The 25,795-nt window shown below is 47.1% G+C and overlaps 1 protein-coding gene across 1 annotated transcript; it reads left to right on the forward strand.

The window, feature by feature from the left end:
* Window positions 1-920: 920 nt before the first annotated feature.
* Window positions 921-24,891, forward strand: LOC311138687 (cadherin-related family member 4-like; the record flags this gene model as incomplete). Its single annotated transcript, XM_084173475.1, has 20 exons — window positions 921-991; window positions 18,466-18,679; window positions 19,139-19,295; window positions 19,440-19,531; window positions 19,658-19,765; window positions 19,863-19,966; window positions 20,119-20,255; window positions 21,107-21,287; window positions 22,001-22,151; window positions 22,389-22,491; window positions 22,618-22,821; window positions 22,935-23,074; window positions 23,252-23,393; window positions 23,498-23,697; window positions 23,823-23,956; window positions 24,215-24,265; window positions 24,352-24,412; window positions 24,504-24,560; window positions 24,659-24,686; window positions 24,836-24,891. 20 exons carry the CDS (start codon window positions 921-923, stop codon window positions 24,889-24,891), a joined length of 2,391 nt encoding a protein of 796 aa, XP_084029601.1.
* Between the last annotated feature and the right edge of the window lie 904 nt (window positions 24,892-25,795).

Consider the following 25,795-nt stretch of genomic DNA (forward strand, 5'->3'; position numbering starts at 1 on the left):
CTTCTACAACTTGTCCTTTTTGGGGGGAAGTGAGTAGTTTATTTAGTCCACACATATTTTCCCATACAGTGTAAAATCAAATATATAACCTAGTTCTCCAGATGCCTGACAACTCAGTCTGGTAATGGTGTTTTACTAAGTACGCCTACTTCTAATGTAGTCCACTAAAACCAGCCCCAGCTACCTCATTGACATCTTATAGTGCCCATGGGGCTGATTTTATAATGATGTGCCATGTGTGAATTAAGAAATTCACAAGATGTTCCCATCTTTGCTTTTAGGGTCTTTTGTGTGTTTTTGTGAAAGGGCCCCTGATTTCTATAAAAGGGTCCCTCTTCATAATTGAATAATGTCTCTGAAAAATTGTCCATTAACAACTGCACACCTCAATGATAAACCTTTCTATGTCTCTAATAGCAACTGTAAATGCCTCTCCCCATACATTTTGGATCAATTATGTCTGTTTTTATCTACATGCATTAGGCCTAAGTAATTACACTGTGCCACTTTGAGTGGGTTTTTGACCATTACTGCATTACGACGGATCGAAATGTCAATTCATTTTAGGAACATCCAGGCCTTTCCTTCTCCCTCCTTGGTTTACAGAGTATATCTAATGTGTCAGTCAGTATACACGTATTGCTATGGCATTTTCATGTGTTGCCCAGTCTCTGTTCTGTTCCTGTTAATATGACCTAGATAATACAACATGTTATCAGTTCATATTGACTTTAGGATCATAAATGTGTCAAGACCAGGCAGAGCTGATGTGGTCATGTACTTTACGTCTGAGGAGGGGTGTTTGTTTGGTAACCAGGGCTGAGGAACACAGAACATACAGCCATACTAGCTCTACTAGGTCTGCCCAGTTCTACACAGTCCAGATAATCAGCTTTCCCAGTCAGCCTTAACCTCCAACTATGGGTGTCTACAATCTCCTCTGTCTCCTGCTCCTACCATCTTTTTTACAGCTTCACATTTTGACCGGTGAGTTCATTAAGATCTGTCTATAACATACATCTTTCAGTTGGACGTATCGATGAATGGGTACTCGTGCTCGTGAAAATGTGTCTTCATGAATCTACTCCGATAGACAAGCTGTAGATGGACATTATAACTAAAAGCCCAAGTTTCTTTATAATCAATTGAAAATAGGACTTCCGAACAAGTTGAGACTATTTGCATATGTAGTGGAGAAACCTGATTTTATACTGCCACAGCTGTACAATTTTGTGAAGTCAAAAGTCTGATGAGATACTCTTCAAATGCTCTTATTAATTTAACTTATTCTGTGCTGTTCATTGTCTTAAGGAGCACAAGTTTCCATAGCGACTGGTGAGTTACCTGTGTCTGCTGTCAACTCAAATCAAATCAAATTGTATTTGTCACATACACGTGTTTAGCAGATGTTATTGTGGGTGAAGCGAAATGCTTGTGCTTCTAGCTCTGACATTGCAGTAATATCTAACAAGTAATATCTAACAATTTCACAACATATACCCAATACACACAAATCTAAGTAAGGAATGGAATTTAAGAATATATACATATATGGACAAGCAATGACAGAGCGGCATGGACTAAGATACAGTAGAATATTATAGAATACAGTATATACATATGAGATGAGTAATGCAAGATATGTAAACATTATTAAAGTGTTCCATTTCTTAAAGTGGCCAGTGATTTGAATAGGCAGCAGCAGCCTCTAGTGTGCTAGTGATGGCTATTTAACAGTCTGATGGCCTTGAGACAGAAGCTGTTTTTCATTCTCTCAGTCCCAGCTTTGATGCATCTGTACTGACCCCGCCTTCTGGATGATAACGGGGTGAACAGGCAGTGGCTCGGGTGGTTGATGTCCTTGATGATCTTTTTGGCCTTCCTGTGACATCGGGTGCTGTAGGTGTCCTGGAGGGCGGGTAGTTTGCCCCCGGTAATGCGTTCGGCAGACCACACCACCCTCTCTAGAGCCCTGCGGTTGCGGGCGGTGCAGTTGCCGTACCAGGCGGTGATACAGCCCGACAGGATGCTCTCAATTGTGCATCTGTAAAAGTTTGTGAGGGTTTTAGGTGCCAAGCCACATTTCTTCAGCCTCCTGAGGTTGAAGAGGCTCTGTTGCGCCTTCTTCACCACACTGTCTGCATGGGTGGACCATTTAAGTTTGTTAGTGATGTGTACACCAAGGAACTTGAAGCTTTCCACCTTCTCCACTGGGGTCCCGTCGATGTGGATATGGGGGTGCACCCTTTGCTGTTTCCTGAAGTCCACGATCATCTCCTTTGTTTTGTTCACGTTGAGTGAGAGGTTATTTTCCTGGCACCACACTCCCAGAGCCCTCACCTCCTCCCTGTAGGCTGTCTCGTCATTGTTGGTAATCAAGCCTACTACTGTTGTGTCGTCTGCAAACTTGATGATTGAGTTGGAGGCGTGCTTGGCCACACAGTCATGGGTGAACAGGGAGTACAGGAGGGGGCTGAGCATGCACCCTTGTGGGGCCCCAGTGTTGAGGATCGGCGAAGTGGTGATGTTGTTTCCTACCTACAGTTAAGGAGTTTATGTCTAGCTGTATGTCTGCAGTGCTCCCCAGTGCACTGCTGTGCTGCGCTAAAGCCACTCATCTTGTATTTCTAATATCATTCATATAATTGATTAATCCCCCTCTCTCACTCTTTCTCCCTTCCTCCCGAGTGGCGCAACAGTCTAAGGCACTGCCGTTTTATGGACTCTTAACCAACCGTGCTATTTTGTGTGTTTTTTCGCATTGTTTGTAACTTATTTTGTACATTATGTTGCTGCTACTGTCTCTTATGACCGAAAACAGCTTCTGGACATCAGAACAGTGATTACTCACCTTGAACTGGGCTAATCATTTTTCTTTAATGAGTCGGACGAGTGGGATTTGCTCCAGACACCCGACAGGGCACTCATCCCTGTCATTCGCAGTAGAAAGAAAATGAGATATCGCGGAAGGAGATCGGGGTGCTTGGTAAGGAGCCAGCGACGAGTGGCTAATCTGCCTTTGTGTCACGCCCTGACCTTGAGAGGCTGGTTGTTTATAGTTGGTTTGGTCAGGGCGTGAGGATCTATGTTAGAATTTCTATGTTTAGGATCTAGAAATGTTGTTTCTATGTTTGGCCGGGTGTGATTCCCAATCAGAGACAGCTGTCGCTAGTTCTCTGATTGGGGATCATACTTAAGTAGCCTGTTTGCCTACCTTAGTTGTGGGATCTTGTTCCGTATTAGGCTTGTATGTGTATAGCCGGAGGACTTCATGTTACGTTGTTTCTTGTTTTGTTGTATGTTTATTTAGTTAAATATACATGTACGCTTTTCACGCTGCACCTTGGTCCGACCCGTCTCTCAACGTTCGTGACAGAAGATCCCACCACAAAAGGACCAACAGCGTGCCGAGGCGGAGCGAATAGCTTTGTCACAGGTGGGCAAATGGTGGTCATGGGAGGAGATACTCACTTGGAAAGGACCCTGAGCGAAGGTACAGGCACTGGCAAGAGAGGATCAATGACAACGCCAACGGGAACAACTGCTGAGGAAGCACTAGAAGCAACCCCCAATTTTTTTGGGGGGGGGGCTAGAGGGGTGGTCGGGGATCGAGAGAGAAGAGCCCCGACCACTGCACCCGGTGGGGTTCCAGTTGGAGTCCCTACGACCATGGGAACAGGAATGGGAACAGTTTTACTCTGAGGAGTCGGAGGATGACGACGACGATGAGTTTCTGTTCCCTAACTCGTGGGGGCTTCTGGAGGAGTCCTCACTGAAGGAGTTTTGGCGAGAGAGAGAGAAGGACTGGAGCTGTCTGAGAAAGGAGGCCACCACGTTACGGGGGCTGTTAGGTCAGAGGGAGCAGGAGTTATCCTTTCAGAGGGAGGCGCTACAGGAGGCTCAAAGGGAGAAGGAAGTAGTGGAGGCAAGGAGAGAGGAGCTGGTCAGGCAACAGAAGGAGTGTGTGTTCATAGAAGAACCTAGGTATGCAGAGATACGCACTGTGTCGCCAGTGCGCATTCACAACCCAGTGCGTCCTGTGCCAGCGCCACACTTTCGCTCGTGCGAAAGTGGGCATCCAGACAGGACGGGTTGTGCCGGCTCATTGCTCCTGGTCTCCAGTGCGCCTTCAAGGTCCAGTATATCCTGCACCGGTTCTACGCACTGTGTCACCAGTGCGCCTCACCAGTCCAGTACGGCCCGTGCCTGCTCCCTGCACCAAACTAGTGGTGCGTGTTCCAAGTCCAGTACGGCCCGTCCCTGCTCCTCGCACCAAACCAGTGGTGCGTGTCGCCAGTCCAGTACGCCCCATACCTGCTCCCCGCACCAGACCTGTGGTGCATGTATCCAGCCCGGTACGCCCCGTACCTGCTCCCCGCACCAAACCAGTGGTGTGTGTATCCAGTCCAGTATGGCCCGTGCCAGCTCCTCGCACCAAAACAGTGGTGCCTGTCGCCAGCCCGGTACGCCCCGTACCTGCTCCTCGCACCAGACCTGTGGTGCGTGTTCCCAGTCTGGCCCGGCCCGTCCCTGCTCCTCGCACCAGACCTGTGGTGCGTGTTCCCAGTCCAGCCCGGCCCGTTCCTGCTCCTCGCAACAGACCTGTGGCGCATGTCTCCAGTCCGGCCCGTTCCTGCTCCTCGCACTAGACCAGTGGTGCGTGTCCCCAGTCCGGCCCGGCCCGTTCCTGCTCCTCGCACCAGACCTATGGTGCGTGTGTCCCCAGTCCGGCCCGGCCCGTTCCTGCTCCTCGCACCAGACCTGTGGTGCATGTGTCCCCAGTCCGGCCCGGCTTGTTCCACCGGTGCCTGGTCCAGCAACGGTCAGCTGCTCCACTCCGGAGCCAGAGCAGTCCGCTCCACCCAGTCCAGCTCCGGTCAGCGGCTCCATTCCGGAGTCAGAGCATTCCGCTCCACCGGGGTCCAGTACAGCTCCGGTCAGCGGCTCCACTCCGGAGCCAGAGCAATCCGCTCCACCGGGGTCCAGTCCAGCTCCGGTCAGCGGCTCCACTCCGGAGCCAGAGCAATCCGCTCCACCGGGGTCCAGTCCAGCTCTGGTCAGCGGCTCCACTCCGGAGCCAGAGCAGTCCGCTCCACCGGTGCCCTAGTCCAGCTCCGGTCAGCGGATCCACCCCGGAGCCAGAGCAGTCCGCTCCACCGGGGTCCAGTTCAGCTCCGGTCAGCGACTCCACTTCAGACCCAGAAGTCAGCCCCTCTCCAGGTTCGGGGCCTCCCACACCAGGGTCCAGACAGGGCTTGGTGCATCGTGGGGGGATTGCCGATCCAGGCCCAGACGTCAGCCCCTCTCCAGGTTCGGGGTCTCCCACACCAGGGTCCAGACAGGGCTTAGTGCATCGCGGGAGGATTGCCGATCCAGGCCCAGACGTCAGCCACTCTCCAGGTTCGGGGTCTCCCACACCAGGGTCCAGACAGGGCTTGGTGCATCGCGGGAGGAAGGAGAGGGGAGGCATTGCGCTGAGGTCCAGACCAGACCAGGGGCGCAACGGGGAGGCAGAGAGGGAGAGGTCGTCACGCCCGGAGCCGGAGCCGCCTCCGAAGCTGAATGACCACCCGGACCCTCCCCTAAAGAGTCAGGTTGGTGCGGCCGGAGTACGCACCTTTGGGGGAGGGGGGGTACTGTCACGCCCTGGCCTTGAGAGGCTGGTTGTTTTTAGTTGGTTTGGTCAGGGCGTGAGGATCTATGTTAGAATTTCTATGTTTAGGATCTAGAAGTGTTGTTTCTATGTTTGGCCGGGTGTGATTCCCAATCAGAGACAGCTGTCGCTCGTTGTCTCTGATTGGGGATCATACTTAAGTAGCCTGTTTGCCTACCTTAGTTGTGGGATCTTGTTCCGTATTAGGCTTGTATGTGTATAGCCGGAGGACTTCACGTTACGTTGTTTCTTGTTTTGTTGTATGTTTATTTAGTTAAATAAACATGTACGCTTTTCACGCTGCACCTTGGTCCGACCCGTCTCTCAACGTTCGTGACACTTTGCCATCGATACTATTGGCCAATTTACAATCAATCAATCAATCAATTTTATTTTATATAGCCCTTCTTACATCAGCTAATATCTCGAAGTGCTGTACAGAAACCCAGCCTAAAACCCCAAACAGCTAGTAATGCAGGTGTAGAAGCACGGTGGCTAGGAAAAACTCCCTAGAAAGGCGAAAGCCTAGGAAGAAACCTAGAGAGGAACCAGGCTATGAGGGGTGGCCAGTCCTCTTCTGGCTGTGCCGGGTGGAGATTATAACAGAACCATGCCAAGATGTTCAAAAATGTTCATAAGTGACAAGCATGGTCAAATAATAATCAGGAATAAATCTCAGTTGGCTTTTCATAGCCGATCATTAAGAGTTGAAAACAGCAGGTCTGGGACAGGTAGGGGTTCCATAACCGCAGGCAGAACAGTTGAAACTGGAATAGCAGCAAGGCCAGGCGGACTGGGGACAGCAAGGAGTCACCACGGCCGGTAGTCCCGACGTATGGTCCTAGGGCTCAGGTCTCTCAGTTGGCTTTTCATAGCCGATCATTAAAGAGTTGAAAACAGCAGGTCTGGGACAGGTAGGGGTTTCGTAGCCGCAGGCAGAACAGTTGAAACTGGAATAGCAGCAAGGCCAGGCGGACTGGGGACAGCAAGGTGTCATCATGCCCGGTAGTCCTGACGTATGGTCCTAGGGCTCAGGTTCTCAGAGAGAAAGAGAGAACGAGAGAATTAGAGAGAGCATACTTAAATTCACACAGGACACTGGATAAGACAGGAGAAGTACTCCAGGTATAACCAACTAACCCCAGCCCCCCGACACATAAACTACTGCAGCATAAATATAGGAGGCTGATACAGGAGCGGTCCGGAGACACTGTGGCCCCATCCGAAGAAACCCCCGGACAGGGCCAAACAGGAAGGATATAACCCCACCCACTCCGCCAAAGCACAGCCCCCGCACCACTAGAGGGATATCCCCAACCACCAACTTACAATCCTGAGACAAGGCCGAGTATAGCCCACAGAGGTCTCCACCACAGCACAAACCAAGGGGGGGGCGCCAACCCAGACAGGAAGATCACGTCAGTAACTCAACCCACTCAAGTGACGCACCCCTCCCAGGGACGGCATGAAAGAGCACCAGCAAGCCAGTGACTCAGCCCCTGCAACAGGGTTAGAGGCAGAGAACCCCAGTGGAGAGGGGAACCGGCCCGGCAGAGACAGCAAGGGCTGTTCGTTGCTCCAGCCTTTCCGTTCACCTTCACACTCCTGGGCCAGACTACACTCAATCATATGACCTACTGAAGAGATAAGTCTTCAGTAAAGACTTAAAGGTTGAGACCGAGTCTGCGTCTCTCACATGGGTAGGCAGACTGTTCCATAAAAATGGAGATCTATAGGAGAAAGCCCTGCCTCCCGCTGTTTGCTTAGAAATTCTAGGGACAATTAGGAGGCCTGCGTCTTGTGACCGTAGCGTACGTATTGGTATGTACGGCAGGACCAACTCGGAAAGATAGGTAGGAGCAAGCCCATGTAACGCTTTATAGGTTAACAGTAAAACCTTGAAATCAGCCCTTGCCTTAACAGGAAGCCAGTGTAGGGAAGCTAGCACTGGAGTAATATGATCAAATTTCTTGGTTCTAGTCAGGATTCTAGCAGCCGTATTTAGCACTAACTGAAGTTTATTTAGTGCTTTATCCGGGTAGCCGGAAAATAGAGCATTGCAGTAGTCTAACCTAGAAGTAACAAATGCATGGATTAATTTTTCTGCATCATTTTTGGACAGAAAATTTCTGATTTTTGCAATGTTACGTAGATGGAAAAAAGCTGTCCTTGAAACAGTCTTGATATGTTCGTCAAAAGAGAGATCAGGGTCAAGAGTAACACCGAGGTCCTTCACAGTTTTATTTGAGACGACTTTACAACCATCTAGATGAATTGTCAGATTTAACAGAAGATCTCTTTGTTTCTTGGGACCTAGAACAAGCATCTCTGTTTTGTCCGAGTTTAAAAGTAAAAAGTTTTCAGCCATCCACTTCCTTATGTCTGAAACACAGGCTTCTAGCGAGGGCAATTTTGGGGCTTCACCATGTTTCATTGAAATGTACAGCTGTGTGTCATCCGCATAGCAGTGAAAGTTAACATTATGTTTTCGAATAACATCCCCAAGAGGTAAAATATATAGTGAAAACAATAGTGGTCCTAAAACGGAACCTTGAGGAACACCGAAATGTACAGTTGATTTGTCGGAGGACAGACCATTCACAGAGACAAACTGATATCTTTCCGACAGGTAGGATCTAAACCAGGCCAGAACTTCTCCGTGTAGACCAATTTGGGTTTCCAGTCTCTCCAAAAGAATGTGGTGATCGATGGTGTCAAAGGCAGCACTAAGGTCTAGTAGCACGAGGACAGATGCAGAGCCTCGGTCTGACGCCATTAAAAGGTCATTTACCACCTTCACAAGTGCAGTCTCAGTGCTATGATGGGGTCTAAAACCAGACTGAAGCATTTCGTATACATTGTTTGTCTTCAGAAAGGCAGTGAGTTGCTGCGCAACAGCTTTTTCTAAAATTTTTGAGAGGAATGGAAGATTCGATATAGGCCGATAGTTTTTTATATTTTCCGGGTCAAGGTTTGGCTTTTTCAAGAGAGGCTTTATCACTGCCACTTTTAGTGAGTTTGGTACACATCCGGTGGATAGAGAGCTGTTTATTATGTTCAACATAGGAGGGCCAAGCACAGGAAGCAGCTCCTTCAGCAGTTTAGTAGGAATAGGATCCAGTATGCAGCTTGAAGGTTTAGAGGCCATGATTATTTTCATCATTGTGTCAAGAGATATAGTACTAAAACACTTAAGTGTCTCTCCCGATCCCAGGCCCTCGCAGAGCTGTGCAGATCCAGGACAGCTAAGCCCTGGAGGAATACGCAGATTCAAAGAGGAGTCCGTAATTTGCTTTCTAATGGTCATGATCTTTTCCTCAAAGAAGTTCATGAATTTATCACTGCTGAAGTGAAAGCCATCCTCTCTTGGGGAATGCTGCTTTTTAGTTAGCTTTGCAACAGTATCAAAAAGAAATTTTGGATTGTTCTTATTTTCCTCAATTAAGTTGGAAAAGTAGGATGATCGAGCAGCAGTGAGGGCTCTTCGGTACTGCACGGTACTGTCTTTCCAAGCTAGTCGGAAGACTTCCAGTTTGGTGTGGCGCCATTTCCGTTCCAATTTCCTGGAAGCTTGCTTCAAAGCTCGGGTATTTTCTGTATACCAGGGAGCTAGTTTCTTATGACAAATGTTTTTCGTTTTTAGGGGTGCAACTGCATCCAGGGTATTGCGCAAGGTTAAATTGAGTTCCTCAGTTAAGTGGTTAACTGGTTTTTGTCCTCTGACGTCCTTGGGTAGGCAGAAGGAGTCTGGAAGGGCATCAATGAATTTTTGTGTTGTTTGAGAATTTATAGCACGACTTTTGATGCTCCTTGGTTGGGGTCTGAGCAGATTATTTGTTGCGATTGCAAATGTAATAAAATGGTGGTCCGATAGTCCAGGATTTTGTGGAAAAACATTAAGATCTACAACATTTATTCCATGGGACAAAACTAGGTCCAGAGTATGACTGTGGCAGTGAGTAGGTCCAGAGACATGTTGGACAAAACCCACTGAGTCGATAATGGCTCCGAAAGACTTTTGGAGTGGGTCTGTGGACTTCTCCATGTGAATATTAAAATCACCAAAAATTAGAATATGATCTGCTATGACTACAAGGTCTGATAGGAATTCAGGAAACTCAGAGAGGAACGCTGTATATGGCCCAGGAGGCCTGTAAACAGTAGCTATAAAAAGTGATTGAGTAGGCTGCATAGATTTCATGACTAGAAGCTCAAAAGATGAAAACGCCATTTTTTTTTTTGTAAATTGAAATTTGCTATCGTAAATGTTAGCAACACCTCCGCCTTTGCGGGATGCACGGGGAATATGGTCACTAGTGTAACCAGGAGGTGAGGCCTCATTTAACACAGCAAATTCATCAGGCTTAAGCCATGTTTCAGTCAGGCCAATCACATCGAGATTATGATCAGTGATTAGTTCATTGACTATGACTGCCTTTGAAGTGAGGGATCTAACATTAAGTAACCCTATTTTGAGATGTGAGGTATCACGATCTCTTTCAATAATGGCAGGAATGGAGGAGGTCTTTATCCTAATAAGATTGCTAGGGTGAACACCGCCATGTTTAGTTTTGCCCAACCTAGGTCGAGGCACAGACACAGTCTCAATGGGTATGGCTGAGCTGACTACACTGACTGTGCTATTGGCAGACTCCACTAAGCTGGCAGGTTGGCTAACAGCCTGCTGCCTGGCCTGCACCCTATTTCACTTTGGGGCTAGAGGAGTTAGAGCCCTATCTATGTTGGTAGATAAGAGGAGAGCACCCCTCCAGCTAGGATGGAGTCCGTCACTCCTCAGCAGGTCAGGCTTGGTCCTGTTTGTGGGTGAGTCCCAGAAAGAGGGCCAATTATCCACAAATGTTATCTTTTGGGAGGGGCAGAAAACAGTTTTCAACCAGCGATTAAGTGCTGAGACTCTGCTGTAGAGCTCGTCACTTCCCCTAACTGGGAGGGGGCCAGAGACAATTACTCGATGCCGACACATCTTTCTAGCTGATTTACAAGCTGAAGCTATGTTGCACTTGGTGACCTCTGACTGTTTCATCCTAACATCGTTGGTGCCGACGTGGATAACAATATCTCTATACTCTCTACACTCGCCAGTTTTAGCTTTAGCCAGCACCATCTTTAGATTAGCCTTAACGTCGGTAGCCCTGCCCCCTGGTAAACAGTGTATGATCGCTGGGTGATTCGTTTTAAGTCTAATACTGCGGGTAATGGAGTCGCCAATGACTAGGGTTTTCAATTTGTCAGAGCTAATGGTGGGAGCCTTCGGCGTCTCAGACCCCGTAACGGGAGGAGTAGAGACTAGAGAAGACTCAGACTCAGACTCCGACTCGCTACATAATGGGGAAAACCGGTTGAAGGTTTCTGTCGGCTGAATGAGCGACACCGGTTGAGCATTCCAACAGTATTTCCCTCCAGAAGCCATGAGAAAGTTGTCCGGCTGCAGGGACTGTGCGGGGGGATTTATACTAACGTTACTGTCTGTACTTACTGGTGGCACAGACGCTGTTTCTTCCTTTCCTACACTGAGATTACCCTTGCCTAACGATTGCGTCTGAAGCTGGGCTTGTAGCACAGCTATTTTCGCCGTAAGGCGATCGTTCTCCTGTATATTATGAGTACAGCGACTGCAATTAGAAGACATCATGTTAATGTTACTACTTAGCTTCGGCTGTTGAAGATGTTGATGAACCATGTCCAGATAAAGCGTCCGGAGTGAAAAAGTTGAATAAGGGAAAAAAGTTGCGATGGAAAAAAGGAAAATAACGTAAAGTTGGCAGCTAAAACGCACAGGAAAATGACTCTTCTGTCTCGGGATAAACGTCCGGGGTGAAAAAGTTTAACGAAAAAAGATGAGTGAGGACAAAACTAAAAAGTTGGTAAATTTGTTGAACACAAAGATTGATTAAACGTTTATTAAAAGTAAAACGTGAATAGTTTGGCAGGTAGCCAAGTAGCAACAAACAGCACAGCAGTACGGAGACAATGCGGAAGCGAGACGGAAGTCACGTCAAATCTCGTCAAATCTCGTCGGGTCTCGTAGGGTCTCGTCAAATCTTAGGGTTAACTGCCGCCCAAGGTCCTTCCACTGCTAGCTTGATAATAAAGTGGACGAACTACAGGCACGAATATCCTTCCAACGGGACATTAAAAACTTTAATATCTTATGTTTCATTGAGTCATAGCTGAACGAAACATGAATAACATACAGCTGGCGGGTTATACACTGTATCAGCAGGATAGAATGGCAGCCTCTGGTAAGAAAAGGGGTGGCGGTCTATGTATATTTATAAACAACAGCTGGTGTACGATATCTAAGGAAGTCTCGAGGTTTAGCTCGCCTGAGGTAAAGTATCTCATAATAAGCTGTAGACCACACTATCTACCAAGAGAGTTTTCATCTATATTCTTCGTAGCTGTCTATTTACCACCACAAACCGATGCTGGCACTAAGACCGCACTCAATTAACTGTATACGGCCATAAGCAAACAGGAAACCGCTCATCCAGAGGCGGCGCTCCTAGTGGCCGGGGACTTTAATGCAGGGAAACTTCAATCTGTTTTACCTCATTTCTACCAGCATGTTAAATGTGCAACCAGAGGGAGAAAAAAAACTCTAGACCACCTTTACTCCACACACAGAGATGCATACAAAGCTCTCTCTCGCCCTCCATTTGGCAAATCTGACCATAATTTTATCGTCCTGATTCCGGCTTACAAGCAAAAACTAAAGAAGGAAGCACCAGTGACTCGGTCAGTAAAAAAGTGATCAGATGAAGTGATGCTAAGCTACAGGACTGTTTTGCTAGCACAGACTGGAATATGCTCCGGGATTCTTCCGATGGCATTGAGGAGTACACCACATCAGTCACTGGCTTCATCAATAAGTGCATCGATGACGTCGTCCCCACAGTGACTGTACGTACATACCCCAACCAGAAGCCATGGATTACAGGCAACATCCCCACTGAGCTAAATGGTAGAGCTGCCGCTTTCAAGGAAAGGGACTCTAACCCGGAAGCTTATAAGAAATCCCGCTATGCCCTCTGACGAACCATCAAACAGGCAAAGTGTCAATACAAGAATAAGATCAAATCGTACTACACCGGCTCCGCCGCTCGTCGGATGTGGCAGGGCTTGCAAACTATTACAGACTACAAAGGGAAGCACAGCCACGAACTGCCCAGTGACACGAGCCTACCAGATGAGCTAAATTACTTCTATGCTCGCTTCGAGGCAAGTAACACTGAAACATGCATGAGAGCATCAGCTGTTCCGGACGACTGTGTGATCACGCTCTCCGTAGCCGATGTGAGTAAGACCTTTAAACAGGTCAACATTCAAAAGGCCGCAGGGCCAGACGGATTACCAGGACGTGTACTCCGAGCATGCGCTGACCAACTGGCATGTGTCTTCACTGACATTTTCAACCTCTCCCTGTCTGAGTCTGTAATACCAACATGTTTCAAGCAGACCACCATAGTCCCTGTGCCCAAGAACACTAAGGTAACCTGCCTAAATGACTACCGACCCGTAGCACTCACATCTGTAGCCATGAAGTGCTTTGAAAGGCTGGTCATGGCTCACATCAACACCATTATCCCAGAAACCCTAGACCCACTCCAATTTGCATACCACCCCAACAGATCCACAGATGATGCAATCTCTATTGCACTCCACGCTGCCCTTTCACACCTGGACAAAATAAACACCTATGTGAGAATGCTATTCATTGACTGCAGCTCAGCGTTCAACACCATAGTGCCCTCAAAGCTCATCACTAAGCTAAGGACCCTGGGACTAAACACCTCCCTCTGCAACTGGATCCTGGACTTCCTGACGGGCCGCCCCCAGGTGGTAAGGGTAGGTAACAACACATCTGCCACGCTGATCCTCAACACAGGGGCCCCTCAGGGGTGCGTGCTCAGTCCGCTTCAGTACTCCCTGTTCAGTCATGACTGCATGGCCAGGCATGACTCCAACACCATCATTAAGTTTGCCAATGACACAACAGTGGTAGGCCTGATCACCGACAACGACGAGATAGCCTATAGGGAGGAGGTCAGAGACCTGGCCGTGCATTGCCAGGACAACAACCTCTCCCTCAACGTGATCAAGACAAAGGAGATGATTGTGGACTACAGGAAAAAGAAGAGGACCGAGCACGCCCCCATTCTCATCGGCGGGGCTGTAGTGGAGCACATTGAGAGCTTCAAGTTCCTTGGTGTCCACGTCACCAACAAACTAACATGGTCCAAACACACCAAGACAGTCGTGAAGAGGGCACGACAAAACCTATTCCCCCTAAGGAGACTGAAATGATTTGGAATGGGTCCTCAGATCCTCAAAAGGTTCCAGAGCTGCACCACTGAGAGCATCCTGACTGGTTGCATCACTGCCTGGTATGGCAACTGCTCGGCCTCCGACCGCAAGGCATTACAGAGGGTAGTGCGTACGGCCGAGTACATCACTGGGGCCAAGCTTCCTGCCATCCAGGACCTCTATACTAGGCGGTGTCAGAGGAAGGCCCTAAAAATTGTCAAAGACTCCAGCCACCCTAGTAATAGACTGTACTCTCTGCTACTGCACGGAAAGCGGTACTGGAGCGCCAAGTCTAGGTCCAAGAGGCTTCTAAACAGCTTCTACCCCCAAGCCATAAGACTCCTGAACATCTAAGCTTTTATTTCTTTCATCACATTCCCAGTGGGTCAGAAGTTAACATACACTAAATTAGTATTTGGTAGCATTGCCTTTTAATTCTTTAACTTGGGTCAAACATTTCAGGTAGCCTTCCACAAGCTTCCCACAATAAGTTGGGTGAATTTTGGCCCATTCCTCCTGACAGAGCTGGTGTAACTGAGTCAGGTTTGTAGGCCTCCTTTCTCGCACACGCTTTTTCAGTTCTGTCCACAAATGTTCTATAGGAGGGAGGTCACGGCTTTGTGATGGCCACTCCAATACATTGACTTTGTTGTCTTTTAGCCATAACTTTGGAAGTATGCTTGGGGTCATTGTCCATTTGGAAGACCCATTTGCGACCAAGCTATAACTTCCTGACTGATGTCTTGAGATGTTGCTTCAATATATCCACATAATTTTCCTTCCTCATGATGCCATCTATTTTGTGAAGTGCACCAGTCCCTCCTGCAGCAAATCACCCCCATAGCATGGTGCTTCATGGTTGGGATGGTGTTGTTCGGGTTGCAAGCCCCCACTTTTTCCTCCAAACATAACGATGGTCATTATGGCCAAACAGTTGTATTTTTGTTTCATCAGACCAGAGGACATTTCTCCAAAAAGTACGATCTTTGTCCCCATGTGCAGTTGCAAACCGTAGTCTGGCTTTTTTATGGCGGTTTTGGAGCAGTGGCTTCTTCCTTGCTGAGCGGCCTTTCAGGTTATGTCGATATAGGACTCGTTTTACTGTGGATATAGATACTTTTGTACCTGTTTCCTCCAGCATCTTCACAAGGTCCTTTGCTGTTGTTCTGGGATTGATTTGCACGTTTCGCACCAAAGTACGTTCATCTCTAGGAGACAGAGTGCGTCTCCTTCCTGAGCGGTATGACGGCTGCGTGGTCCCATGGTGTTTATACTTACATACTATTGTTTGTACAGATGAACGTGGTACCTTCAGGCGTTTTGAAATTGCTCCCAAGGATGAACCAGACTTGTGGAGGTCTACCATTTTCTTTCTGAGGTCTTGGCTGATTTCTTTAGATTTTCCCATGATGTCAAGCAAAGAGGCACTGAGCTTGAAATACATCCACAGGTACACCTCCAATTGACTCAAATTATGTCAATTAGCCTATCAGAAGCTTCTAAAGCCATGAACATAATTTCCTGGAATTTTCCAAGCTATTTAAAGGCACAGTCAACTTAGTGAATGTAAACTTTTGACCCATTGGAATTGTAACACAGAGAATTATAAGTGAAATAATCTGTCTGTAAACAATTGTTGGAAAAATTACTTGTGTCATGCACAAAGTAGATGTCCTAACCGACTTGCCAAAACTATAGTTTGTTAACAAGAAATATGTGGAGTGGTTGAAAAACAAGTTTTAATGACTCCAACCTAAGTGTATGTAAACTTCAGACTTCAACTGTAGCCTTGCTATTGTTATTTTTACTGCTGCTCTTCAATTATTTGTTACTTTTATTTCGTATTATTTTATATAGTATTTTTTTGTGCTTTTTTTTGGGATTCTTTCTTAAAACTGCATTGTTGGTTAAGGGCTTGTAAGTAAGCATTTCACTTTAAGGTCTACACCTGTTGTATTCGGCGCATGTGACAAATAAAATTTGATTTGTTCTCAATGCTAGAGGCGTCAGTACAGACCCTGGTTCAATCCTGGGCTGTATCACAACTGGCCATGATCGGGAGTCCCATAGGGTGGCGCACAATTGGCCCAGCGTCGTCCGGGTTAGGGGAGGGTGTCACGCCCTGGCTCTGGGACTCTGTTATGTTGAGCCAGGGTGTGTGGTTTCTATGTGTTTTGTGTGCTAGGGTTATTATCTAGTTATTTTGTTTCTATGTTGGCCGGTGTGTTTCTCAATCAGAGGCAACGTGTATCAGCTGTTGCTTGTTGTGTCTGATTGGGAACCATACTTAGGCAGCCTGTTTTCAACAGTGTGTTGTGGGATCTTGTTCCGTTTGGTTTGTGTAACCGTAGGACTACACGTTTCGTATCGTTTGTTGTTTTGTTCGTGTGGTGACTCAAATAAAAAGAAGTATGTTCACTCATCACATCTGCGCCTTGGTCCACTGTATTCGACGATCGTGACAGAAGATCCCACCATAACTGGACCAAGCAGCGTGTCCAGGAGCCGACGCCAGAGGTGACTCTGAAGGATATCAACCTCGACTGGGTCAAGCCGCGGGAGGAGGAGAGAGGCTGGACTTTGGAGCAGAGGAGCGAGAGTCTGGCGAGAGCCATGGAGGCCTGGCCCACGGGGAGGAGAGACGCCCAGACATTTTTTAGGGGGGGGCTCACGCCGTGGACGACGGGGCAGCAGGAGGCCGGGATAGAGTGGTTCAGCGGGTTGGCAAAGGAGGCCGCCAGGTTACGGGAGTCACTGGTCACCAGGGGGAAGGAGAATGTAGAGGCACGGCGAGAGGTACTGGGGTGTGTTGCCAGTCCGGTCCGGCCCGTTCCTGATCCCCGCGTAGGGCCAGTGGTGTGTGTCCCCAGTACGGTCCGGCTTGTTCCTGTCCCTCGCACCGAGCCTGTGGTGCGCGTCGCCAGCCCGGTCCGGCATGTTCCTGCCCCTCGCACCAAGCCTGTGGTGCGCTTCGTCAGCCCGGTTCGGCCCGTCCCTGCTCCCCGCACCAAGCCAATGGTGCGCTTCGTCAGCCCGGTTCGGCCCGTCCCTGCTCCCCGCACCAAACCAGTGGTGCGCTTCGTCAGCCCGGTTCGGCCCGTCCCTGCTCCCCGCACCAAGCCAGTGGTGCGCTTAGTCAGCCCGGTTCGGCCCGTCCCTGCTCCCCGCACCAAGCCAATGGTGCGCGTCGTCAGCCCGGTCCGGCCTGTTCCTGCTCCCCGCACCAAACCAGTGGTGCGCTTCGTCAGCCCGGTTCAGCCTGTCCCTGCTCCCCGCACCAAGCCAATGGTGCGCGTCGTCAGCCGGGTCAGGCCCATCCCTGCTCCCCTCACCAAGCCTGTGGTGCGCGTCGTCAGTCCGGTACAGCCCGTGCCTGTTACACCGGTGCCTGGTCCGGCACCGGTCAGCTGCTCCACTCCGGAGCTAGAGCAATCCGCTCCACCAGTGTTCAGTCCAGCTCCGGCCAGCAGGGCCAGACCGGACCAGGGGCGCTTTGGGGGGTTAGAGAGGGAGTGGGGGTCATGCCCGGAGCTGGAACCGCCTCCGAGGAGGAATGCCCACCCGGCCCTGTTCGGTTTATGTTTGGCGCGGTCGCAGTCCGCGCCTTTGGGGGGGGGGGGGGTACTGTCACGCCCTGGCTCTGGGACTCTGTTATGTTGAGCCAGGGTGTGTGGTTTCTATGTGTTTTGTGTGCTAGGGTTATTATCTAGTTCTTTTGTTTTTATGTTGGCCGGTGTGGTTCTCAATCAGAGGCAACGTGTATCAGCTGTTGCTTGTTGTCTCTGATTGGGAACCATACTTAGGCAGCCTGTTTTCCACAGTGTGTTGTGGGATCTTGTTCCGTTTGGTTTGTGTAACCGTAGGACTTCATGTTTCGTATCGTTTGTTGTTTTGTTCGTGTGGTGACTCAAATAAAAAGAAGTATGTTCACTCATCACGCTGCGCCTTGGTCCACTGTATTCGACGATCGTGACAGAGGGTTTGGCCGGGGTAGGCCGTCATTGTAAATAAGAATTTGTTCTTAACTGACTTGCCTATTTAAATTAAGGTTAATAAATAAATAAAAATAAATAAGAACTACCACCGCCACTGACAACACTCAGCCCAGGTGAACTATAAGAGTATTCCCCATTCTGTCATTCATTTGAAATGTTTCTCTTTTCCCCATCTAACAGTCTATGATTACACCATGTATAATATGCCAGTATATCAGTAGCCATGCCCTACTACACTACATATTTCTATTCAGTGCAGTGGTTTACTCTGGTACTGGTACTCCCTGTATATAGACCCATTCTTATTTTATTCCTTGTGTAAGTTACTATTTTACTTTGTATTATCTTTTAAACTCTGCATCGTTGGGAAAGGTTCATAAGCAAGTATTTCACTGTAAAGTCTACACCAGTTGTATTCGGCACGTGATAAATACAATTTTATTTTATTTGGACAGGAGCTCTGAATGTTCTGTTTAGTATTTAGATCAGTGCTGTGCTGTGGCTCCCTCTAGGGTTCATAGACCTCCCAGCCTCTGTGTCTGTATCGGAGAGCACCCGTCCCAGGAGTGTGGTGGTGGAGTTTCAGGTGCAGAGCTCCAGTCTTCTCCCCACAGTCATCATCCTCTCTGTCAACCCAGAGTTAGCAGTGTTTGAGACGCCCATCGTAAACCCTACTAAAGTCTCTGGGATCTTCAATGTCCAGGTCGGAACAGCCAATTTAGTCAAATATCAGTTCTCAGGTATCTTTATTGTCATCTGCTTTTTATACTGATGAAGACATTAAAAAATGTAACATTCTAACCTAACCCAAGCTTCATGTCCACACCCTGGCACAACCCTAGTCTCAACCCTAACTTCATGTCCACATCCCAGTTCAACCCTAACCCTAGCTTCATGTCCACATACCAGTTCAACCCTAACTCTAGCCTCAACTACAACCCTGACCCCCAACCATAACCCTAGCTTCATGTCCACATACCAGTTCAACCCTAACCCTAGCCTCAACTACAACCCTGACCCCCAACCATAACCCTAGGGTTATGTCCATACGCCAGCTTAACCCTAAACCTAGCCACCTAACCCTAACCTCTGTTTTGCACATGGACAAATGAGACATTAGTAAAGATACATGTTTTGCAACTAATATTGTGTATATGTGTAGATAGTGTTGAACGGTTCTCTGGACTATGAGAAGGCCAGCATGGTGAGTGTTCGTCTGGGCCTGGTCACTCCATCAGGCCGTGTAGACCAAACCTTCCATATCAGAGTGGTGGATGAGAACAACACGCCACAGTGTGAACCTCTGTTCCAGCTGCCTGGTAACACAACCTCACCCCAACCACTACACATACATTATACACTGTTTACGTGGCTATTTCGATGTTATACTATGGTATAAGGTCAGTGTATTGTTAAGAGGGACGTTGTAATGAATAGATGGGCTGATGAGTGTTTGTGTACAGGAGCTGAGGTTCATGTCCCTGAGAACCTTCCTGTTCCTGTGACTCTCTACACTGTCCTGGCCTCCGACCCAGACCGCAACGACACTCTCTCTGTAATATACACACTACCTCCTCATTACTTTATGATCTCAATTGTATTACTGTACCAATACATTGTCTAATCATATTTAGTATAGGTTTAGACCGAGTGTTGATACCCGTTCTGGTTTGTGCGGCAGTTCTCTATCAGTCAGGTCCTGCCCAACACCTCCAAAGAACAGTTCCACATCAGTGGAGGTGGCAGCATCATCTCAAACCAACCATTTGATTATCACACAGGGCCAAGGGTGAGGGTGTGATATGGTTGACCTTTATGTATAAAGAGAGATTTTAGAAGTTTGTTTTATCAGAATGATTTCCTCCTCGTGTGATGCTGTTGAACAGGAGTTGATGCTGTCTGTGGTTGTGAGAGACAAACATGGGGCTAACTGCACTGGGACAGTCAGGATCAAGGTGCTGAAAGTCTACAACCCTCCCCTGGATCTGCTGTGAGTTCAGCAGAGATGGAATGATGCCTTGCCTTCTGAATGTTTATCTATCACCCCCAGTCCTAAGAGGTTTCATTTCTGGGGTTTATGATACGATTTGTGTTTATCAGATTTAAATGTTAAAAGCTTGGTTAATCCAGATCTCTTGTCAGTCTTGTTTCCCAGAATGTGTCCACCTTTGAGAACCAAGGACCCGAGGATATTGTAGCTATCGTCAGAGCTAACCTCACCATCCCTGATGTACTCTACACTTTTGTGAAAGATTATCCCCATTTCAAGATTGGTAGAGGTTCGGATTTTCTAATTCTTATCTCACCAATAATATGTGAAGAAAATCAATGTTTTTATAATATCCTCTATGCATTGAGATGCATAAATAGCTGAATCCTAATTTGGGATTTCAACGTGAAACTCAATTTTCTTTGCGTAAATCCTCAACATCAGTGCATAATGATCTGTTTCCTACATATATTTAATTGTTAGGGAACTACTACCAAATATCACTTAAATTGGTACAGCACTCTCACTAACGGGTGCAACAAATATAGCCAATTACAAGGCACACCTCAAAATATGTTAATCAGTGAGAAACAACAATACCATGCACCCACTGGTGTTCAAAAGGTTTTTGGCGCTCCAAAAATGCGGTATGATACTATATTCTGAATTACAGTAAATAACTGGCAGTAATTAGTTAATGTAGAGTTTCAGGACATGGTTTGTAGAATTCCTAAAATACAGTATTTTACTTTATTCTGTGGTGGTACACCGTTCTCATTCCTGGGTGCAACAAATATAGCCTCTTACAACCTTAATATGTTAATGAGCCAGAGATTCTTTGCCCTCCCACATTTTCCCACAGTGCACCATAATTAATACTGTAAAGCACATTTACGGTATTTTACGGTGCATCTTACAGTATTTTACTGTTGAAAGTACATGACGGTCTTACAGTGTGCTGCAAAACAAATGTATGGTATTTTACTGGGCATTATACAGTAATCTAGTGTGTACAGTTTATACAGTGTCATTTGGTCGATTAATACATCAAGTTACCGATAACATTACAAAAAACGGCTAACAGTGAAGGATTTGCGCCCAAAGTGTTGAACTGTCTCTCTTCCTGTCTTGTCCTATCAGAGGACGGTATCATCAGAACAGCCTATAACCTGGACCTGGAGGCGGAGCGGGCCCTGGCCCAAAGTGTTCTATTGGTCAGAGCCTACAGTGTGGCAGTGGAACGCTCTGCTACCGCCACTGTCACGGTCAACGTTTTGGATGTCAATGAGTTCCCACCTTTCTGCTTCCCCTCAGTGTTTGTGTAAGTAACATGACTCCACTGGATCACTGGGCACCTGACTAAAATCAGCCTTATATTACTAATGTATATTTTTGATAGATTACATTAGGTCATGTCTATGGCCAGGAGTTTTCTATGACCATGTTACGTGACCATAACTCCTATAACTGGGGTCCATAGTTTTTTTGGTTAGGAGAAACTCTGGGGCCTACTCATGTGCAGACTGCAGTGCCCCAAAGGCTGACTCAAGAGGAGGAAGCGTAGAGAGGATATAGGGGTGTATAGTGTTAGACTAATGGTGGTCATTAGGACAAGACAAGCATCATTATACAGTCTCCTTCACTACAGATGAATGACCACCCAGCCTGTATGACCTACTTCATACCCACCATCATTATCCCTATCAGGCTACAGCCTAATTATGAATGATGATATGTATTATTGGACAGAGGTTGGAGATAATTGGGTCTTAGCTGAATTACTTTAGAACTGCTTTGAATCAGTGCAGAGAAATTAGTCCCATTTGGGTCTGGGATAAGGCGCTTATGCAGTGTGAGGTTAATTATTGTTATACATATTAGCTCAAATAAAACAGATGTTTATAGTCTAAGAAATGTAAGAAGCTGAACTTAAACAGTTTGATAATTTCACCTTTCTGTAAATGGTTTTGGAAACGGAAATAGAACAGCAGTTTGCCAGATTGAACACAGACTGTGTGTCCTGTTGTGTTGTAGGCTGGAGGTGTCAGAGACCACTGAGGTGGGCAGCAGTCTGGGCTCACTGACCTGTGTTGACATTGACGTCAGTAACCAGAGTGTGTCTCTCACACTTGTCGAGAACAGATTATCACTGTTCAAATTCCGCCTCAGAGACGGACAGCTCCAGGTAACCATGATAATGACATAACAATGCATAACATTTGAAGTGAGGGCTCGATTCAATCCGTAGCGCAGAATATCTGCATTGTAGCGCGGTTCACATTTAAAGGTCTTTTCCGATTGAGCCGACATATGCAGCGGTTACAGTGAATGCAGTCTCTGCGACTGCCTTTAATTGTCAATCGCGCTATAAAGCCGATCTTCAGCGATACGGATTGAATTGAGCCCTGAATCTTCCTGCCAGGTAAACAACACTCTGGACTACGACTCTGCAGAGATAGCTACCAATAACTTCCAGTATGAGGCCACCATCTTGGCTATGGACACAGGCACCCCTCCTCTCACATGTCAGTTTACTTTGTGTTGTTCCGTGTGTGTGTGTCATGTACACAGTACACCATCATCTAATGTATGTGGCAGTTTACTTCAAAGTTATAGGATGGCAGTATAACACAGTTTCTCTCTGTATCCAGCCCAGGTGCGTGTGCTGGTCAGTGTGACCCCAGTCAATGAACATGATCCAGCATTTCAGACTTTGTTCTTCAGTGTCCCAGAGGGCACCAGGCCTGGTACGGCAGTGGGGACGGTGGTGGCCAGAGACACAGACTGGCCCTTTGACAACATCCGCTACTCCATCACTTCAGGAGATGCCATGTTCACTATTGACCCTGAGGGAGGTGAGGCTACAGCTGAGCACACAGGGATCATCTTAAGATTATTAGTTAACATTTAACATCCATAAATATGTTGCATGTACCAACATGTAGAGTGGCCCCTTCTCTCTCTCCAGGGGAGCTGTATCTGGGCGGAGAGCTGGACTTTGAGGAGCAGCAGGTGTATGTAGTGAGGGCTCAGGCTGAGGATTATGACCAGGATGTGGACCGTACCAACCGCAAGAGAAGAACAGTGGACATCACTGTGCAAGTGGAGGTGAGGAATGGACAGAGAGCTAAAGCCCCATTGTACATTTATCTAGTACAGTATAACAGAGTACATACTTTCAGACATTTATCCATATAATACCATAGATTAAATAGCTTTGGATGTAAACTGTGAAAACTAATATGATTACTGTGTTTCCATTCCATCCTCTCTCTTCTCTGTCAGGATGTGAATGATAATGCTCCAGTGTGTGACCCAATCTCCTATGAGTCCACCATCTTCTCCACCTTGTCTAATAAACTCCCCATCCTCTCACTCAGCTGCACTGATGCAGACAACGACGAACTAACAGCTACCATCGCTAACGGTACAGTGTGTTTATGTAACTGAGTGTATGTTTCAGTTTACACTAATATTCCCCAGCTGAAGATTTTTTGCATATCTGAGCATGTGTGATTTCATTCATGACAGGTGCTGCAGTGGACCGGTTTCTGATGACCGGGTTGAGTCTCTTCTCCAAAAATGTGTTCTCCTACGTAGTGGATGGGGTTTATGACCGCACCATGTTTGAAGTCACCATTTCTGTGTCGGATGGCAGGCATCACACTGCGACTGTGGCCTACATCTATGTAGTTCCCTGGACCACTACTGTTCCTACTACTACCACTACAGTAAGATCAGCCCTGTAGAGACATGGTACACACCACTGTAACACAGCTACTGCATATGAAGGAAAACCTTTTACAATAGGAGACCCATAAGAGACTGTATCATCTCTCTGCTGTCCCTCCTCTAGGCCAAGCCTCCACAGGTGGTCACTGTGATGTCAGACTACTGGGATCCAGAACCTTGGTTTGTTGCCGTGGTGACGGTTACCGGTGTCCTGCTCCTGGTAGTCACAAGTCTGCTCATCTGGACCATACTGAGCCGGTGATCACCCCCCGCACACACTGATCACCTGTGCCCAACTCTCTCGCTCTAGACTCTCTATAAAAGAGATAAAAATAAGTCTGAAGTGATGATGTCGAGCAAGGTTGCACAACTCTGGTCCTTCACGACCTCTGTTCAATTAATCCGCTCACTGAAGAGTTCACAAGACCTGCTCTCCCATGGAAGCAGCAGGGTTTTCGGGCAGGGGTTAAGGTATTATAACAGTTCATAATAAGCATTTTATGTTTATGCCTGCAGCGTCTATGGTTGGGGACTAAAATACGTGCCTGAACCTACATCAAATAAGACGTGAGTGCCATTAGAGAACCAAGTTGTGAATTATAAACGTTTTACCACTAACTCACAACGTACTGTATAATATGTTATCTGAGCAGGGAAGAGATCGGCAAAATGAGCACAGAAGTGAGTCAAAATGGAGCCAATGAAAATGACCAGGTAAGTTTGGATCAATGGTTTCCAATTGCATCCTGCTAAGAATAAATGATGTGGAACAACATGGGTTTACCTTTGAATGTGTTTCTCCAAGGCCTCACTAGATGGCACTCTAAGTCTGTCTAAAGTCAGCATACAAGACGACCTGATGGTAGGTGTTCATTGCCTATGGAAAACTCTATTATGGGTTACAGTCTGCATGAGGTCCAGGCTTAATAGAGATTTAACTTGTCATTTCTGTTCTCTCAGAGGTTTGATGGGAAGGCACAAGATCCAGGTAAGAGCTGTGCTTACAAACCGGTTTCAAAATGTTCCAATATTCATATTAAGCAAATCATCTTCTGGAATTTATCAAAACATACGAATTAATCCAATGTTTTCAGGCCTAAAATGTGAGAAGTAATTCGAAAACATGTTTTTTGTTAGTTTCAGGGCGCAGTTACCTGTTCAAGTCGACCACTGGTGAACGGCGTTGGTTGTAGGGGACGTCCACAGCCTCACCATCAACGACCTGCAGTGATCTATGTGCTGTTTACATCATCTGGTTCTGCCTGAAGAGGATTCATATGATGTGTGCAATCAGGCATTCTAGCATAATTTTGATTTCAATTACAGGTCGATTTGAAGTTTGTGTGAGTAAATTTTAAAATATATACTGTACTTATAACACATAATCATACTGACATGCTGTGTTGGAGCCTACTACTAAATTACTATTCCTGTGTGTGTACCTCTAGTTCAGCATCAACAACATACACTATATATACATAAGTATGTGGACACTCCTTCAAATTAGTGGATTCGGCTATTTCAGCCACACCCGTTGCTGATTGGTGTATAAAATCGAGCACACAGCCATGTAAATGTCCATAGATAAACATTGGCAGTTGAATGGCCTTACTGAAGAGCTCAGTGACTTTCAACGTGGCACAATCATAGGATGCCACCTTTCCAACAAGTCAGTTCATACAATTTCTGCCCTGCTAGAGCTGACCCGGTCAACTAAGTGCTCTTATTGTGAAGTGGAAAAGTCTAGGAGCAACAACGGCTCAGCCGCAAAGTGGTAGGCCACACAAGCTCACAAAACGGGACAGCTGAGTGCTGAAGCGCGTAAAAATCGTCTATCCTCGGTTGCAACACTCACTACGGAGTTCCAAAGTGCCTCTGGAAGCAATGTCAGCACGAGAACTGTTAGTCGGGAGCTTCATGAAATGGGTTTCCATGGCCGAGCAGCCGCACACAAGCCTAAAATCACCATGCGCAATGCCAAGCGTCGGCTGGAGTGGTGTAAAGCTCACCACATTTGGACCCTGGAGCAGTGGCAACGCGTTCTCTGGAGTGACGATTCACGCTTCACCATCTGGCAGTCCAACAGACAAATCTGGG

The sequence above is a fragment of the Coregonus lavaretus genome, assembly GCF_964263955.1.
Source record: "Coregonus lavaretus genome assembly, chromosome: 12".
Taxonomy (NCBI): Eukaryota; Metazoa; Chordata; class Actinopteri; order Salmoniformes; family Salmonidae; genus Coregonus; species Coregonus lavaretus.